A 19,928-nucleotide genomic window follows, 5' to 3' on the forward strand; every position below is an offset into this window, starting at 1 on the left:
GAATTTATTACATAAAAACAATTTTTAGTCCGTAAATAAAGGAATATTATATTGATTATCTTGCGTTTAATAATTAAATTTAAAAATGGTTGAGTTATATTTAATAAAAAGCAAGATTGCAGCCTTCTCAGGCTGTTATCTGTTTCTTAGTGGATCGTATATTAATCCATTTATTTCGGTTACATGCTAACTCCATTCGGAGAAGTGCTTCATGACTAGCGTTATCAGATTCTCCTTCACCTTCGTCTTCAGTTGATGAATCTAGCATCATTTCCATATCGCTTTTGAAGCAATCCTTTGTTTTATGTTTATAAAAAAAATATCATACCTGCATCTTCTTTCTTTTTTTTTTTTAAAGATTTTCATTGTTGGTGCTCTCAAATAAAACAAACTCTTCTGGGTGCTTTGACTTCAAGTGGTTTTTCAACGAAGAAGTCGTGCGTCCTTTTCATGAGTATGTTTTACGACATATTTTGAATTCGGACTTGTCAGGATCATTTTTATTTGAATTAAAATAGATCCAGATGCTGCTTTTTGTTGGTGGCGGCATTTATGTTCTGTATTTGTATCACTTTTTCACTTAATATATAAAAATAAACAGTGTCCTCTGGCCACTTAGCAAGAGCTTTTATATCCTCAAATCTGTGACCATTGCATATGACTTGTTAAAAGACATCTGCATCCGCAACAAACTCCACATCAGTTTATGCGGATGCTGATGTTGGAATTATTGCGAATAATCCGCAATTGCGGATGCGGATACGAATATTCGCAACATCCCTAGTCCAGATGTATGTACATACTCTGATCCAAACTTTACGAACAAATTGTTTTCTTTTTGCTTTTATAATTTTAACGTTATCGGGAATATAGTTTTGGCGTTATTTAAATCCAACAACAGTAAAGAAATAGTATTGCTAATTATTTTTGAACTTTCATAAGGTAAAAAGTTAATCATGAATTTTAAACATAAGAAACATTATACAAAATATTAACAAAGGAAACATGTTCATAAAGTAAAATGCTAAAACAGTGATGATGTTATTTCTCTAAAGTATAATATTTTATCACTCCGAAATCTGAAAAGATTAAAAACCCAAAGTTATATTTCTCACTGAGGTGAAAGATTTCATTTCCTGACCTGCCGACGCACGCGCGGAGAAAATTACATTTACATTATTTTAATTTATGTATTAATCATACATATTATGTGCATAATAAATGTAACTCTTAAAGAAATGTATATTTTAATTAGTAAATACATTTTGGTTCATATAAATTAACTTAGAAAACTGTTGTATCCAGTTCATCTTAAAAATGTTGACCACTGGGTGATACGAGTCAAAGCTTATGCTATGAAACAAGTCTCTTTCTTGTGGTTGTCAGTGATATCTACAGACTTCTTTTGCGGGTTCTTTAAATTGATTGTGAAATTTTGTTTTAGATTAAGATTCGTTTACATACAATCTTGTGGTCAGAGCTTATGTGCTTACGTATTTGGATTAACTCGTATTCTATACAACATAGCCAACGTTTGTAAGCCTGACGTCATAAATAGTGACAAATGTGCTAAAAAGTACAATACAGGGTATTCACAAGATATTAAAAAGCTATTTACACAAATTTCTACAATTTGGATAGTTATTGATTTGAACAATTATTATTTTTACACAAAACAGTATTTCTTTCAAATTCGCTATTACACAAGAACTGTTTATATTTTAGATTTGTATATGCAATATCAGAATTGTATAGGTAATAATAATTGTTATTGAATCCTCATAAGCAATATAATTCATTTTGTTTAGGAGAACTCTTAACAAATTACAGAAGATTGAAAATTTCGGTTAAGAAAATAGATATTTGCCATGTAGCTTTTGAATATTTTAATAAGATAACAATTGAGAATATTGTATTGCCTGAGTAAAAAGTGTAAAGTGTTAATACTTTCCTTTTAAATTTAGGCCTGCAGTTTTTATCATTGTGATCGGTTGATTCACTTTATTTAATAACATCTCGAAATTATTGATTATTTTATAAAAAGTTTAGTTTAAAAGCGATTATATACATAACCTGCTTGAACAGTTTCTGAGTTATGAGTCAAACCAACTAATCAGTATTGATATAGTTTTGGATCAACATAACATTGGAAAAAAGATTGACTGAAAAAGAAAACTTAGCTATAGGACCTAATGGATATGGATCAAGAAATGAAAGAGGGAAGAAACTCATCAAATGGCTAAGAGAAATAAATATGAAATTAGGGAATTCATTTTTCAGAAAGAAATATAGATAGCAGGAAATGGACGTGGATCGCACCGAACGGAGACTAAAAACGAATAGACCTTATCCTCTCAAACAAAATTTAAACCATCCAAGACATGTTCTTAATTATATACATTTTAACAGCGATCAGAGACTAGCAAGAATGAAGATAAAAGTTGAACATAAGACATAAGAAATCGACGTTATCCCTAAAATAGTTACGGATCAAAAAATAATTACCTATAACGAAAATATTAAGACGAAGACCAATCAGCTTTTAAAACAGTCAAACACGAATAACGACCTAGAACATATTGTTAAAACTACAACAAAAATTTCAATAATGAACACAAAGACTCGCAAGGAAAAAATATCCGACCAAACTAAAGCTCTTATTTTTAGAAGAAAAACTTAAGAACAAAATCACAACTACTTAACCAAGAAAAAATAGAGCTAAGCGAACTCAGAAAAACTATAAGATGTAAAGTAGCGAAAGAATTTAATTATAATTAAATTATAAAGGATACAATTAGACGACAAAAATCAATTAATAAAAGCAACAAACACATTTGAATAATAAACAAGAATTGATTAGAGACTTCAGCGAAAACGCAATTACATTTTTTGAAAAACTGTTCACCTCGACTAAAAATATCATGCAAGAAGATATAACAGACAACATCGATTCAATACTTACGCACACCCTTTTGTTCAGCAAAGATACTACCGAAATGACTATAGACGATCTGAAGGAAAATTAATGGACCGGAAATGACCAATATCATAAGAAATGTTAATTTATGGAAAAACTCCCTTTCCAACAAACATATTTAACGAAATAGTACAAACAAAACAAATCCCTGATCATTGGAAAGAAACAACGATAACATTAAAATATAAAAAAGAAAGAAGGACTATATCAATAATACAGACCCATTAGTAACATTTCGACAATTTACAAGCTCTTCTCAAAAACGCATTGAGGACCATCAAATAAGACTTTAATAATAATCAACCAAGAGAACAAGCTGGATTAAGAGAAGGATTCTCAAGATCAGACCACTTGCGGACAATGAATCAGCTAATAGAAAAATGCAATGAACTTAGACTACCTGTTCATTTTATATTTATTGACTTTATTAAAGCTTTTGAACACGTCATGATGTTGTCCTCCCTAAAAAATCAAAACAAACCCAAATATAGTAGAGGCGATTAAATATGTAACCCAGCACGAATAAAAACAGAGAATACAGGACGTAAGTTTAATATAACAAGAGGAGTTAGACAAAGAACCGTTTTCACCACATTTATTTAGTTCAGTTCTGGAAGACATTCAAAACATCAAGAACTAATTGGAAGACAAAATATGGAATAAGGATATGTTAACAAGTTCTTAACAATTTAAGATTTGCAGACGATATAGTTCACATTCAAGACATGTTGACGGAACAAACTACCGTGTGTAAAAATTATGGACTTCAAATAAACAAATCGAAAACTAAAGTCGGGACAAATCCCACAAAAGACGATGTAACGTTGGACGAAGTAAAAATTGAGTACGTAGAAGATTAAATATATTTTTGGGAAAGCTAAAATCATTTAAGGACCAAGAAAATAAGAAATTAACAGACAATTCTGGAGCCATAAACATGTTTTACAATTGGACCAAAATGCAAACACATTGAAATATATCTTCGACTCTGCAATTTTACCGATCCTCACTTACGGACTACAACCAATGGGTTTGACTGCAAGAACACTTGACCAGCTAAGGATATGTCAGATCAAAATGAAAATAAAAATTCAAACCAAGTCAAAGGATGCGAAATGAAGATAGAAGTATAGAACCAGAATCGATCTCATAAATGGAGTTAAATGGAGCTCGGCAGGATAGGTATCTAGACTTCAGTACCAAAGATGGGAGGGCTTATGCCAGTAACCAGTATTGATTATTTTATTTTAAATGTACATATTCAATTCTAATAATTTGTAATAATTTCGAACTTCATGTACGAAATTATACATATATGTACATAATTTCGAACACTTGTATGTATTAAGTGTAAAATTGTTATAATTTGTTTGTTTCATCTAAAATGTTTTAAAATAACTTAAATGTTTTTAAAATACTTAAGGCAACAAAAGCTTGTGATAATAATAATAAGCCATTAAGCTTATTATAAATTATAATTTTGCGCCGCCTAAACTGTTTGTTAGCTTTGTCAGAAACCGTATTTAAAGTTGTGTTTTAGTTGTTAGAAAAAAGTCATAAAACCCGAACCGCAAATAGAAATAGTATGTATGTTCTTTGTTTATGATTATAAACAATAAATAACTGTTAAGATAAACTGAACAAAACATGTTGTTCTTTTAGCATTAAAGTCTAATTACTATGATTACCAATCCAAATCCAAAGGTTTGACATAAATATTACTATAAATCTTCTAAGATGATCTCTAAAATGTTGATTGCAGCCTTTTCAAGTGCGCAGATTATCTTATGATTTTTGCGACTTTTAAAAGCCTGACACAAAATTTACTTGTACTTCAGATTAAAAATATTTCAAATCAGATAAATTTCTAAATATTCCTATGGATTAAACTAAATCGTTTTCTTTTTTTTGCAGGAATACCACAAGAAGTACCACCAAAAGCTTGTGAAAAGTTTATTCTAGCCACTCAGGCAGATCCCAAAATAGTTGCTAAAGTTACAAAATTGGAACAAGATTCGTATTTGCTTTCACTAAAAGATATGGACAAATATTTTTAAGTTGTTTTTTTTTATCATTATTCTTATCAAATTGGAATTTTGTTTGTTTTACCCTGGAGGTAATTTTAATTTTGTTTTTGTTTCTTTTTTACATCACAATTTATTATATTTTAAGTTATTAATTTCATACACTATTAAAGTGTAACCTGCCAAGTATTGACTATGATATAATATTGACGAAATAAAAAGTATTTCATGGAGATTTTGTTCGCACAATTTGATTTTGTATCGTTAAAAAACAGGAGTTTCCATAGCCATTAAATATGATCGAGATTAATTTGTATTGTTCATATCGAATTTGGTATGATATGGATGTCCCTATTATACCCAATGTAGGGATGCGGCAATATGTCTCATCTTTATGACTTTATTGAAAAATTGTGTTTTTTGTAAGCTAACTACAGAGGGAGTCAAAAGTATTTACACAACAAACTTATAGTGCACATTCAATTGGAAAAGCTTTTTCTTATTGTTGTTGTTGCAGTGCAACAAAATGCTATGTTGTTTTAAGCCTTATGTATGCCTTAGCGACCGAAGTCTATTTGGTAAGGATAACGGTACATAGGCACAAAGCAAATGAACTGATGATTACCGGTAGTCAAAAGTATTTACACACATTTTTATTGCGTCAAAAGTATTAACACAATGCAAATTAGCATTTATTTTTTTATTAAGCTTGAGTCAGAGCAGTTTTTAAGTTTTATTGCCTTCATAACAAACTAAATGTGCTTTCAAATTAAAAATTTTATAAATAAAATGCCGAAAACAAAGGAATTACCCATTGAAACTCGATAGGAGATCGTTACCAAGTTTAAATGTGGGATATCGGCTTTGGAGTTAGTACAAATTTATAAAATTTCAAAGAAAACTGTTTATAATTTAGTTAAAAAGGAGGAGACGAACAATTGCTTGGACAATTTAAAGAGAACAAGGAGGAAACCGGAAAGTTTTGTGTAAATACTTTTGATGCAATCAAAATGTGTGTTAATACTTTTGACTACCGCTAATCATCAGTTCCTTTGCTTTGTTTTCTGTCCAATGTACCGTTATCCTTACCAAAAAGACTTCGGTCGCTAAGGCATGCACAAAGCTTAAAAAAAACATAGCATTATGCTGGACTGCAACAACAACAACAAGAAAACGCTTTTTCAATTGAATGTGCACAAAAAAAGCTTGTTGTGTAAATACTTTTGACTACCTCTGTATATAGAGCGATTCGAAAATGAAAATGATGAAATATTTCATTCTACTTTTTATTTATTCGAAAGTTTAAGATGTCCTATCATAGTTTAATCGCGCTTGTTATATAAATATAGAGCATTACACAATTTTTCGATTTTGAAAATTCTCTTATTTCTAATAATTTCAAATACAAACATTTATTTTAATTACCAGAAATGTTAAATGTAATTTGAAGATTTCGTTTTTAGAAGTGTTTACTTTCTAATTTTATTGGTTTGTGTAAATAAACATATCACTTCTTCTCTCAACATTGTATTTTGATGAAAAGTATAATCGCTCAATCAATTTTGGATTCTTATTTTAGGGATAAAAATTCTACACAAACAAAGAACATTTAAAACAGAATATTCTCAGTGATATGGGTGCAATAAAAATGTGCTGAAATATAACTTTCTAGTAAACAACGACTACTGTTTCGAATTAAATACAATAAAAAATTACTGTGTAAACAAAGTTGTTTTGAAAACATTTTGAATTACAGGAAAAATAAGGAAACGGATCCTAAAAAAGAAGGAATAAAGAACCAAGGCAAAATACATGCAGGTTATTGATAATTTAATACCAATCACGATCAATCGAGTAGCAGCTAGCTATCACAACAGGTTTGCGAATGAATATTGCTTCTATGGTTGCCACACAAGTATTTGTTGATTTAACAGAAAACAATGTAGAATACAATTTGTACAAATATACAAACAATAAGATAAAAGTTAATTACAAGGGTTTTTATTGCATTTAACTTCAAAGCTTTCGATTTCCTCTCAAAATAAATCAATTTTATCTATAATTTAATTAAAAATACCTTAATACCAATACAAATATTAAACTTTTAGTTTTAATGTGTTGCTAAATATTTAATTTATTATTACGTTCAGTACGATGGTGATCTGTTTGTTTTAAATTTATTGAGTAATTAAATGGTTTAACCTACAATTTGTGATAGAATATTTTTTCCGTAGTGAATTTGGAACTATAGGTCACTTTGGTGATTTTTGTGCATATAATTTTCCAAAGAATAGAGACGCATCTTAGAAAATTAGAAAAGTAAATAATGTCAAAACTATCCCATGTAATTTGTTTTTATCAAGAATTAAGTTTTTAGGAGACTTGAACTCTTATTGCAGTGTGTCAGAAATTAACTTACAATGTGGATAGTTATAAGTATTTCCAAATTGTATGGATTGGAAAAATCAGAGGGAAATTTAAGTCCCGATATACCTTCAACATTTTGTTTGAACCTAATTATTTTTATGTTTTACAATTGGACCAAAGTGCAGTTTAAATTCACAAAAGCATCAGTGTAGAGATGATTTTCGATCATCTCTGTAGCACGTTCATAAACCTAAAAATTTGGCAGCACTTAAAATGTCAATTGTTCATTATTGCAATGATAAACTGTTGCGCAAATATAAAAAAAATCAAGAATTGTTTTGATAAGTTGTTGATGCCGACGCAATTTGGAGAAAGATTTCGTAAAATTCTTAATTTATTTGATAAATTTCAGGGAATATTTTACTAGCTAATAAATAAGACATTAATAGAAACCAGATTAAAATATGTATGTTAGGTGATTTATTGCCGGAAAAAATCTAAGACAGTATTGTGGAGAAAAGTTCTAGAGGAGATAAAAAGTGTGCCTCCGGATTTGTATTACAATGAGAGTTTGTATAAGTATTACATCCATAATAAAGCAAAAGTTGTTTTTAAACGTACACCTTTTTGTCAATCAGCTTCGCATCGTTATAAGTTGACCAACGATTGGTCGCATTCACAAAGCTAGTGGCTACGTAGTCAAGGGATTCTGATTGGCTAAATCTAACTACAAAAGTAGTTGAAATTTTCCCTCCGGCGTAGTTTAAAAATTTCTGCTACAAAGGAGAATGATTTTGACGTTTCACAATCAGCTGCTCGGTAAGGACACAAGAATTCAAAATGAAATGAATCTTTCGGAATTTAAATACAAATATAAATCAATCATATTATATCTTCTATTTGGTTTTATTGAATTAAAAAAAAAAAATTTAAAGTTCTGAAAACACAAATGTTTCTTATTTTATATATTTGTATCTGTCATTAATATGACAGTTCCGGATTGACTAGCTTTGTAGTGCAATTTTGCATTCACAAAGCTAGTTGAATTTTGACTACGTAGCCACTAGTTTTGTGAATGCGCTCATTAGCATCACAAAAAAGCAGTGATGTCTACTTATAGCCAACAAATTTGACGTTTGTGAATTTACCCGCAAATATAATGAAATATATCATCGATTCTGCTACCGATTCTTACTTACGGAATTCATACAATGAGATTTACTGGGAAAACACTTGACTTCACGACCAAAGATGGACAAAAATGACATCGAATAAGAGTCCAACAGAACGACCCAATAATAGATGCAGTGGCGATCTATCACTTATACGCAGAAATTGGAACAACGCACATTAGAGACACGTGGATAGTCTCGGGGGAGGCTTATGCCAATTACCAACATTATTAACTTTTAAAATTGTGCCTTATTATTTTATTTTTAAATTCAGTATAATTATTAATTTATAATTGTATAATTTTAATATTGAAGTTTTTAAATTTCAATAAACAAATATTTTTTCTTTTGCCGCTTTAAATCATATAGTTTATAAAATTGTAAATATCAATAAATGTAATCAACAAACTAAGGCAATAAAAGCTTATAATAATAAAAATAAATGATTCTGTAACATACATTTTAGAAAACTTATTAAAATACTTAAACGTCTCGACTTTTAAAATATTTAGCCAAAATAATTAACATTTGTATGTACTATGTATTTCTTTAACTTGCAAACAGTAAGGATCATTTACAGTTACTATCATAACTTAACTGACGGTTTTTTTTTTTGTAAAAGTTGGCAACCATAACTACTACTTTATCCGCATTTTCAAAGTCTCTGTATAAAATAATTCACCACAAAGTTCTATCTTTAGTTGATATTCTTAATTCGTACACAGACGTTCCTTCGAGTTTATTCATGTAAGAATTTTTAAAGAATTCAAAGAATCGATTGCTTTAAATAATACCGTTATTTTAATAAGCACATAAGTTAAATGTTGCTATCACAAGAGTTTGTTTTTAATTTTAATAAATTCATTCAATTCAAATTGCCTAAAGTGAAATGAGAGTGATAGAAAATAATTACTAAGCGGCCTGATTTTATGTTTCTCTATTACTGGTTTACGAAATTCAAACTAATTTAAATGAATACAAAAACAAAAAGAAATCAATTTACTATTCGAAAGTTCGTCCAATAGAAATTTGATCGATGACAAAACTAAACCAAGAAGATTTATCTTGTGGCCAAAATTTTAAACAAAACGGTTTCGGTTTTAGTTTGGACTATAATATTGTGAAGAGTCATTTAAATGGTTTTGGGTTGGCATCTTTATGTTCTTAGTACATTCAGTTGCTCAGCAATTATGTCTGTACAAAAAAGATATGATTGACAAATTGTAATTTTTAAAAAAGTGATGAACTTTAAACATTAATTTTATTTCTTATTTAATTAATATAACCGCCTGAACTCCAATTGATTACTTGGTAAAAAGAGTACAATTCAAAAAATATAAGAACAATAAGTTATTAAGTACAATATATTTTCCTTTCCTAAAAAACAACACACGAAATATAATATTACATCCCGTCTTTGTATACAACAAGCAGGTGGTTTTTGTTATTATTACTTAATGTTTTCAAAATTCCATTCAAAAATAATATAACAATTAAATGTTGGATTTGCTGACATTAATTCGATTATTGAAATTTTAAATTAATTCGTTTTCATAAATGTATGAACTGCTAAAACAACAACTTGAAACTCTAAATAGAAAAGTTTTAAAAATATTTGAATGAGCATTTTTCGAAACATGTTATGAAGAATTATCAAGCTACAATCAAAGCCTCTATATTATTGCAGTCAATATTGAATCTTTTGCAACCCTTACAAAAATTATTTTCAATTATGATGACTCGATTTTTAAAATGCTTCAACATTAAACAAAAGTCTGAAAATACCGAAACTGACTGCAATCTGGTAGACAGTGATGATGATGAGTAAATTATTAAAAATTCATATGGGTCATTGATACACTCAAATTCTTAAAACGCAGCCGTAGGTAGGAATATTTATTTATTCGGTCGCTTCAAACTCGCTGAAACTGAGTGAAATTATATTGGCTTGTCTAACAGAGAACGGATAAAGTAAGTTCCCAACAGCCAACACCGACGAATCACTTAAAATTGTTGATGGACGGTGAATTTTAAGAAGAGTAAGAAACCGTCGCCGCCGCCGAGCCGCCGCCGAGGGGTTTCATATCAGGAAAAGTATTGGAGGAAATCAGTACTTCGTATAGAGTAGGTAGTCGATTATGCATACAACACTTTCATTTACGAAACAGCAGCAATTGGCGGAGTCATATTACTGGGACTGACTCTTGTGCTGCATTATAAATGTTGTTCGATATGAACCTGGGCCTCTCCCCAGGGAAGCAATTATATTCAATCAGTCTTTGTGATATGCTCCGCTTCATCGTACTCCCGCAGTATCGTACGCGTACTCCGTCCGACAAGCGTGTGTTTCCCTAACCTAGTGCACAATTTCGAATTAAGGTGATTTGAATTACAAAGATCTAAATTTTTAAAGACATCAGTTTTTTGCTGTGCTAAAAGTTGTTTTGATACTTACTTTATATCATACGTAAGTAGAGTAGGCCATTGTGCTAGTTTTTGAACTTGACTTTAATATTACCTACCATAATAGACTTATCGAGTCCAAAGAAATGTTATATAAAAGTGGAAGGTAGTTGTTTTGAAATAAAATATTACAGTTCGAATTGATAACAAAATTTCTTTCTTTTTCTAAAACGTGTCATAGAAGATAAAAGTTTTGCATTCTGAATACTAATTTAACGATTTATTTTACTACTATTTGTTTAAAAATAAATAATATAGTTGTGTGGAAAAGATATCGCATAATCATTTCAGCGAAAAGTGTAAACATTTGTAAATTAAGCTTTTTGAATATTTTATTTAAACTAATTAATGAAAAAAAAAATTGAAAGTATTAGAAAATTAAAATTTTATTTATCATTGAGAAGTTTAATGTAAGTATTTTTTGTCTGGTTCGAAATATTGTACAGTATAGCTATTTGATATCTGCATTTGGGACTTCAGAAATAGGGCATAAAACGATAAACACATTTCAGAAAAAGCTGCATCTGTTAAGTGTATGTTCGGAGTTGGTAACTGACTTTAAATTTTTTATTACGAAACCAGTTATAAGCCTCTTCTTAAGTAAGTATGGCTTTTAGAAGCGCGACTCTTAGTTCTTAAGGCACTTGGGACAAGCGCAGACAAGCTGTTTTACCTATATAAACATTTAAACCGATTTTGTTTTTCAAAAATACACTCAACGAACCAAGTGGTGTTGAGCTCACAAAGGAAAACACCGTTGAATCAGAACTAATGTATGAAACGTTGACAAATTATGTTTATTTTTCAAAATTATGGTTTAAGACCATCAACTTGTTCCTTTTAAGTCTCCGGACATAATATCATAAAATCGTAAGTGGCTCGCCACTTACACCGTATTTTTTGGACTCGAAATCACTTATGAAAACTAACATAAATTAAAAACATAAAATTTATAGACAATTTATTGCTCATACCCTATTTTAGATTTCATATTTATTAATTCATATTTTACATAAAGATTGCAATCTCATTATTTGTGAAGGCTTTATACAATATGTTAGAATGTTCCGTTGTGAATTTTAAATTTTTTAGAGACAAACCATACAATTTTAAAATTATAGTTTACAATATTTAATTTTTTTTTAAATTATACCCCTGAACATCATTGGTCAGATGCGTTTAAAGACGATATTTGAATGCTTTTGCGTTAATTATTTATTTTAATTGTAATAGGTAATGAGTTCCATAATTGAATGGCAGGGACAAAAAATGTACGGTCAGATTAAAAGCAGTCAATCAAATCTTGGATGGATCAATACAACAGTTCATAGCGAATTTAAAAAAATTAATCGGTTGTGCAAATAATCCGGTTGACGAGACTGTATAATACTGTGCAGCTGAATTAGAGTTCTAAATTTTTTAAGGTTATCAAAAGTCAGACCCATTATTTGTTTAGAATAATATGAAATATGGTCGTAATATCTTACATATATTGAAAATGTCGTATCTGGCAAAGTTGTTGTTTTAAGTTTAAGTTTTCGCCTTGTATTTGAGTCAACGCTACAGCTTACTTCACATCCATACAGCAGAATAGGTAATAGAAGTGATCTTACAAGCAACGTCTTACTACTGACAGGAAGAAACCTTTGGAATGTTCACAGTAGACGCAACGCACTGGATATGTATCTTGCCTATAGTAGTAGCTGGATGGTGATTTCAAGTAAAAGTCTCGCTAAAATAATACCTAGATTCCTAGCAGGCGTTATAAAATTCAATAACTGAGCCACCCAGCATAATCGGTGGAAACCGGTTCATCAAAGTCAATTTGATCAGATCGACCAATTTTTACAAATATGGATATGGTCACCTACCTATGTTTGAATCCATTGCAGATCTTTGTAGTAAAAAAAATCTTTAGTTTCGAAAAAACTTCCCTCTCCTGATGCCACATGTAAAATACATAATATCTGCAAGGCAATGAACACGTTACGTTATTCAAAGCTTATGAGGTTTTCCATGGGTAAATAGATTTCCTTCAAAAATTGATTTGCTTTCGTGGCTCATGGAACACCATTGGAATTGTTTTTCTTTTTGTTATTGTATTAGGGTAACTTCGTATATGTGTTTACAAGTCTGGTAAACTGTCAAATTTTCCGCTAAACACTTCTTAAACATTTAATTAGTTTTAGTGCAAAGAGAAGTAAATCTCTCGAAAAATTAAGATCTGCAGATTTGATCTTAAATCAAAAATAAATCAATACATTTTTCCCATGGAATGCAAAAACAGGGTAAATTTGCCTTTTGAGAGATCTAGATCAAGAATTCAAAATCAAATGGGGTGGCGCAACAGTCCGTTGTGAACCAGGGCCTAGTGACTAACAACTCTCAACCATTCCTGTGTGCGAGTACTGTTGTCAGGAATGGAGAGGACCTACAATTTAAGGCCGAATCCGAACGGCTAGTTTGAGAAAGCACTTTTTCATGACAAGAATTACTCTTGAAGGATTTGTCAATTCCTCGCAAGAGGCAGTACCCGCGAAAATTATTATTTTTTTTTTTTTTTTAATTAAGGTGGCACAGGCAGGGATTGAACCTAAGACCCCTTGCATGACAGTCCAACGCACTAACCATCATGCTACGGGTACTACATCAAGAATTACTTGATTTATTTTTTACCCATGGAAAACCGCTTAAGTATATGAATTGATCGCATCCAGTTTTAATAATTCGCCACACAGATCAATGCCATGAATATCCTAGCACTTTCCATCTTTTACTACTAACTCTATATAGAAGGTATTGGTATGCACCTGATTTTGTCAGTTTAATCTATTAGACTTTCATCTTGAGCTCCGTAACCGAAATTGTGCTTCTTGCTTTGAATTCTGTTGTTAGGGAGAAGCAAACAGGTGGGTATCATTTCACTGTAACGCTCACCATTCACAGTAACGTTACGATTTGATCATATTTGAAGAAGTATGGTCCAATGATGCCACCAGCCCAAAAACCGCACCTGGATGCATTGTTAGCTCTTGCAACGCTTCTGGCTGATATTCACTCCAAAATCGACAATTCTGCTTGTTTACGTACCCATTGAGTCAAAAATGAGCTTCGTCGCTGAACACAATTTTTCAGTAAAAAAACGCTTCATGAACTTTCTATACAGAACACGCATTTTGATAATAAAATTCAATAATTTGGAAGCGCTGTTCGTTTCGAAGATGTTTGACAATGAAACAAAACACGAAACGTGCGTTAGCTATTTAAACCAGTGTTGCCAAAAAGATAATAGCTAAAAAATCACCCTTCATTCAGTTTTCAGGAAATCTGTAGTCCTATGCTCGAAAACTTATTTTGATCAATATACTTATTATTTAAATATAAATTCTAAAGTTCGAAAGCATAAATATATGTACCTCACACAAAATATTACAATATAGTTATAGTAACACAATACATTTATTTCTAGCTCTAAAGCCTGCCGCAATTAGTCAGTTCAAACTATAAGAGCAATCAATATTTACGTTTTTTTCTTTTGCAGTACGAACTGCAAAAACAAAATGCTCAGAATCACATATTCTGTGGCGCTTCTAGGGTTATTTATGCTCTTGAATCCGATCACCTCGTCTCTGGCCAGAGGAAGTCGACAACTAGTAATCGATGCAAATATTGGATTAGAGGTAAGAACATACAAATTAAGCAACGTGTAGACTTCAATTGAAAATAACAAACAAATAAAAACAAATAGCAGTCACATGATCGATCATTTACAATCGATTGGGAAGGTAATACATTCCTGAAGGATGGAAAACCATTCCGCTTTATTGCCGGTTCATTCCACTACTTCCGGTCACATCCGGGTTCGTGGCAACGAAAGCTTCGTGCTATGCGAGCAGCTGGACTTAATGCTGTAACAACGTAAGCAAAATTCTATAATTCTTTATTTGTAAACTATTCCGACACGCTTTTCTTTAAATATTGTTTTTTATTTTTATTTAACTTAAAGATACGTTGAGTGGTCGTTACATAATCCCAAGGAAGGCCAATACGTATGGGATGGCATAGCAGATCTTGAAAAATTCATAAAATATGCCATCACTGAAGATCTCCTAGTAATTCTCAGGCCTGGTCCGTATATATGTGCAGAACGTGATATGGTAAGTTTTAAGTGTTAACCTCTCTATGCGTGACCTTTGTTTAATTAGCGACGCCTTTGTATTTTTAATTCGATTATTTTTATTATCGTTACAACCGAATGAATGACATGGCACAAGAGTGTTCTCTCCTAATTAGGGAATTCTGTGTAAATGATAATTATAATTGTGATACAATTTCTATTCTTGTTTTGCGAATAATTATACAAAACAAAAGTTAATATAAATGAGTTATAATCAAACAAGAAAAATTGATATAATTTTGTTTTGCAATGTTCGACTACCTGAATTTACCGGGCGGCGAAGCAATGAAAAATAAACTATTCCAATCGAAAGCAAAACAAGATTTCACTGTTTTCACAGACAGGCCGGCAACATTTAAGACTTAACTCAGTTATTCATCCCTTGTACTGGTCCAACAAAGTTAAGACGAATTATCGAGTCTAAACATCAGCCTCCAGGTCACCTTCTTTAGTGTCTGAAGAATTGGAGTAACGTGGTTCGACCCTTTTGCGGAAAGGGCTAATATTCCCCATAGTGGTATGAAGGTCAAAATATTCCCTATTTTTTTTATATAGAATTCCACCACACATATAAAATAAATAAAAAATAAATTGGGTGGCGCGACAGTCCGTTTGTGAACTAGGGCCTAGTGACTGACAACTCTCAACCATTCCTGTATGCGAGTATTGTTGTCAGGGATGGAAGGGACCTACAGTTTTAAGCCGAATCCAAACGGCAAATTTGAGAAAGCACTTTTCATGACAAGAATTACTCTTGGAGAATTTGTCAATTCCTCACAAGAGGCAGTACCCGTGGAAAAAAACTTTAGGTGGCATAGGCAGGGATCCAACCCAAGACCTCTCGCATGACAGTCCACCGCACTAACCATCATGGCACGGGTACTACTTGTAAAGTAGACTAACAGATTGTATAATATCTAGATAAGTGTGGCCAGGCGTAGTGCCCCTGGGTATGATGGTTAGTGCGTTGGGCAGTCATGCTAGAAGTCTTGTGGTCTTGGGAGGAAATGACAAATTCTCCAAGAGTAATTCTTGGCATAAAAAGTGCTTTCTCAAAAAAGCCGTTCGGATTCGGCTTAAAACTGTAGGTCCCCTTTATGCAGACGTAGGCACAGTTTGGCCAGGATAACTGCAATATGTTGCCGGAAACTAGTCTATAGAATGTTATTTATTTGGAAGAGATCTTAATGGTCTTTCCGAAATCAAAATCCTGATTGTTATTCTCAGCTTAACCACATTTTGTAGGCACTACACCCTTTTTACAGAAACAAACTTAGCAGAGTTTCGAACTTGATTCACGACTGCACAGTACAACTTCAGCACCAAAAAAGTTTATAACTGTATTATCACCTCAATATATTGAAAGCTTGTTGGAGATACGCACCTTACCAGCTGTAGAGGTTCAAAACTCCACAAATCTTAGAAACATAACTTATATCGAGAACCTTCCGGTTAGGTTTTCAGTGATGGAGTAGGACTCACTTATGCCCATTGTGATAACACAAGAATCTTGAGGCTTTCTTCTATTAAACCAGTTTGAGTCCCCTAAGAATCGTGAGAAGCTGAATATGTTAGTATGATTTAGATCTGTAAATAAGAATTCTCCTGCTAGACCAGGGCATGTTCAGAGAAGGTGAAGAACTGTTTCTTTTTAATCTATTCAAATTCTGCTTTTATACCCGGTTATGACACCTGTTACAGAGTTTTTAAGCGGTCTGCTTAGAGATATCAAGTACCTTAATCGCTGTGTAGGCTAGATGTTTTTTGTGACCTGACACGTGGTGATGTGATTCCAGCTGGTGTATGCCTTCTTGATAGCGTATATAGCAATAGTTTACATGTAGCGATTGATATGCCAGCATTTGTCAGATGTGATACAATGGGTTGTACTGTATCATTCCTGGCGAGTTTATCTGCCTCTTACAGTTACCTGAAATGTCTTTATGGCCCGAAGCGAAGGTAAATATTAAACCTATATGTCATATCTATTAGAGATGATAGACATTGGACGCTAATGGACTGTTATAGAGTTTTAGAGACAGAGTCCAGAGCTTTGATAGCAGCCTGACTATCTGAGAAAATACGGATATCAGATTTTCATATCACGTTTTCTTAAGCCAGGACAAGACTTCTTTTATCGCCAAAAGTTCCGCCTGGCTCCCTCGAGAACCTTTAAATTTCACACAATTATATTATTATAAAAATAATTCAACTTAAAAGAGTTGTAAGATAAGATGGTTGCAAGGAAAACAAATTGTAAATTTCAGATTTCCATTTATTATTTCCATGGATTAAAAATAACGGTCTGGATGGTATCCAAATAATTGTTCTGAAGAGGTGCTCTTCAACGCTGGCAAAACCATTGCGTAAGCTTTTTCATCTGTCCTACTCCTCAGGTCTCGTTCCGAGCGGATAGAAAACCGCATTTTTCCAGCCTATTCCCAAAAAAGGCGAAAATTCCTTACCGTCTAATTACTGTATTTTGTTTATGTCCTTAAGAACGCTATTTATACGAATATGAAATATTTTAAAGTGATGATTGTTCTATAAAATGTCTCAACATAATCTTTTTCTTTCATTTTTCTTAAAGGGTGGTTTTCCATATTGGCTGCTGACCAAGTATCCTGGAATTCAACTAAGAACCGCAGACATAAGTAATTTCAGCTTCAGGAATATTTAAAATCTCTATTACAAGAATGATTCTCTTCCTTTAGATTATTTGTTTGAGGTTCGATTGTGGTATGATCAGCTGATGGCTCGTATGGGTCCTTATCTCTATGGAAATGGTGGACCAATTATAATGGTGCAAGTGGAAAACGAATATGGATCGTTTTACGCTTGCGATAAAAAGTACCGCGAGTGGATTCGAGATGAGACACATGCTCATGTCAAAGATAAAGCAGTTCTCTTTACAAATGATGGTCCAAGTTTGCTTGGATGTGGTCGTATCCCGAATGTTCTGGCAACATTGGATTTCGGTTCCACCGACAACACAACCGAGTATTGGAACTATTTGAAAAAAGTCCAGCCGAAAGGACCTTTAGTAAATGCAGAATTTTATCCCGGATGGCTGACCCATTGGCAAGAGAAAATGTCAAGAGTTGCTACAAAATCTATAACCCAAACCTTTATGTAAGCTTGAATTATTATTTCATATTTTTAACGTTACATTTAATTTCTTCTTACTACAGAGACATGTTAGATGAAGGTGCAAATGTGAACTTTTACATGTTCTACGGTGGAACCAACTTCGGATTCACAGCCGGAGCAAATGATGGTGGACCAGGAAGCTACCAGCCCGATACAACATCATATGACTACGACGCGCCCTTGGATGAGTCAGGCGACCCAACAGAGAAATACTATAAATTGCGTGAGATCATAGGTCGTTATCTTCCGCTGCCCGACATTCCAGTTCCAGTGCCATTGCCAAAGAAGCATTATGGTACTATTCGACTGACAAGCTGTTGCCAGATTCTATCCCACGATGGTCGACGTATTTTGTCTGCAGGTACAGTTACGTCAGTTAAGCCCCTAACTTTCGAGGCTTTGAATCAATATTCTGGACTTGTATTGTACGAAAGCCACTTGCCTACTGCTGCCAGAGACCCAGTTGTACTAAGGGTAGATGGCATTCGCGATCGTGGCTATGTCTATGTAGATAGAAACTTTATCGGAGTTTTATCGAGAGAAAGCCAAGTCTTCACATTGCCCATCAACGCTGGTCTAGGAAACAAGCTCCAAATATTGGTTGAAAATCAAGGTAGAATAAACTATAATATTCCGAACGATTTTAAGGGCATCTTAAGTGATGTCTTGGTGGACAGAACCATCGTTAAAAATTGGAACATCACCAAATATCCACTAGAATCGTACAATGATATTGTGCGGCTGATTGAAACCGAAGGAATGCCAAAAACTCGTGGTTTCCGGGTACATAATAACAGATCAATGCTCAGAGCCGGACCTGCCATATTCTATGGTGAATTGGAAATCGAGGATGAGGAGGTATTCGATACTTATATAGATACCCGGGGTTGGAGTAAGGGTCTTGTGTTCGTGAACGGAGAGAATTTAGGAAGATATTGGCCCACAGTTGGACCGCAAATAACTTTGTATGTACCAAAGGAAATACTCAAGACTGGAACCAATCATATTGTTATGATTGAGTATCTCAATGCTCCGGAATCAGGCGAAGTGACTTTTACTGATGTTCCTAATTTAGATGGTTGATTTTATTTTTGCTTCTATTGAAGCGTATAGTAATGATTTTAATTTAATAATAAATATAGAATAAATAGTAAATAGTTGTTTGAAGAATTAACTAATTAATTTAATAATAAAATGTAATGGATTGTATTTTCGGCTAAGTTCAAATCATCGAATTTCAATTTAAAAATACATTGAAATAAACAGACTTTGAAATTCAAAAAAAAAAATCAAATGAAAACCGCTTAAGAATGGTGTGAATCTGTTAGATTTAATTTAAGTGGGAACTCAAACCCCATTATTCATCTTGATTCAAGCCATAAGTATAGCTTTAAAAGAACTTAAATCTATACTTATAACTATAAGTGGGAGTGGGTTCAAAAAGAGTTTACAATTATAGGTGCAAACGGGTAAGAGGTCCGTTAAGGCCATAGGAGGTGCGGTCTTGGAATGTATCTACATATATACTCGGGTTACAGGTGTAGTCTTTAAAAGAAATCGAGTTATAGAGAGAAGCATCAACTGACCCAGTGAAAAGC

General features: G+C 32.5%; 2 protein-coding genes across 3 annotated transcripts in view; both read left to right on the forward strand.

Moving 5' to 3' along the window:
• Positions 1 to 5,234, forward strand: part of LOC129941629 (uncharacterized) — a 31,156-nt gene extending 25,922 nt beyond the window's left edge. The window contains exon 4 of the mRNA XM_056050317.1: positions 4,892 to 5,234. Within this exon, the coding sequence (XP_055906292.1) occupies positions 4,892 to 5,034 (143 nt within the window). The 3' untranslated portion in view covers positions 5,035 to 5,234. The remainder of the gene's footprint in view (positions 1 to 4,891) is intronic.
• Positions 5,235 to 9,234: 4,000 nt separating this feature from the next.
• LOC129941483 (beta-galactosidase) lies at positions 9,235 to 19,485 on the forward strand. 2 transcript variants are annotated; one of them, XM_056050121.1, is made up of 7 exons: positions 9,235 to 9,287; positions 14,545 to 14,683; positions 14,752 to 14,921; positions 15,010 to 15,160; positions 17,771 to 17,834; positions 17,895 to 18,312; positions 18,372 to 19,485. In XM_056050121.1, the coding sequence occupies exons 2-7, from the start codon at positions 14,564 to 14,566 to the stop codon at positions 19,411 to 19,413; spliced, it is 1,965 nt and encodes a 654-aa protein (XP_055906096.1). In that variant the 5' UTR covers positions 9,235 to 9,287; positions 14,545 to 14,563; the 3' UTR covers positions 19,414 to 19,485. The 2 variants fall into 2 exon arrangements, with proteins under 2 accessions (XP_055906096.1, XP_055906097.1); XM_056050122.1 differs by lacking the exon at positions 9,235 to 9,287 and adding an exon at positions 10,780 to 10,919.
• Positions 19,486 to 19,928: the final 443 nt, after the last annotated feature.

The sequence above is a fragment of the Eupeodes corollae genome, chromosome 1 (genome assembly GCF_945859685.1).
Source record: "Eupeodes corollae chromosome 1, idEupCoro1.1, whole genome shotgun sequence".
Lineage (NCBI taxonomy): Eukaryota > Metazoa > Arthropoda > Insecta > Diptera > Syrphidae > Eupeodes > Eupeodes corollae.

Bases quoted from the DNA above. Each gene is read 5' to 3' on its own strand.
- LOC129941483 (XM_056050121.1), top strand. From the start codon at position 14,564: ATGCTCAGAATCACATATTCTGTGGCGCTTCTAGGGTTATTTATGCTC. The intron at 14,922-15,009 runs GTAAGCAAAATT...TTTAACTTAAAG, and splicing joins GGACTTAATGCTGTAACAAC to ATACGTTGAGTGGTCGTTAC. The intron at 18,313-18,371 runs GTAAGCTTGAAT...TTCTTACTACAG, and splicing joins TCTATAACCCAAACCTTTAT to AGACATGTTAGATGAAGGTG.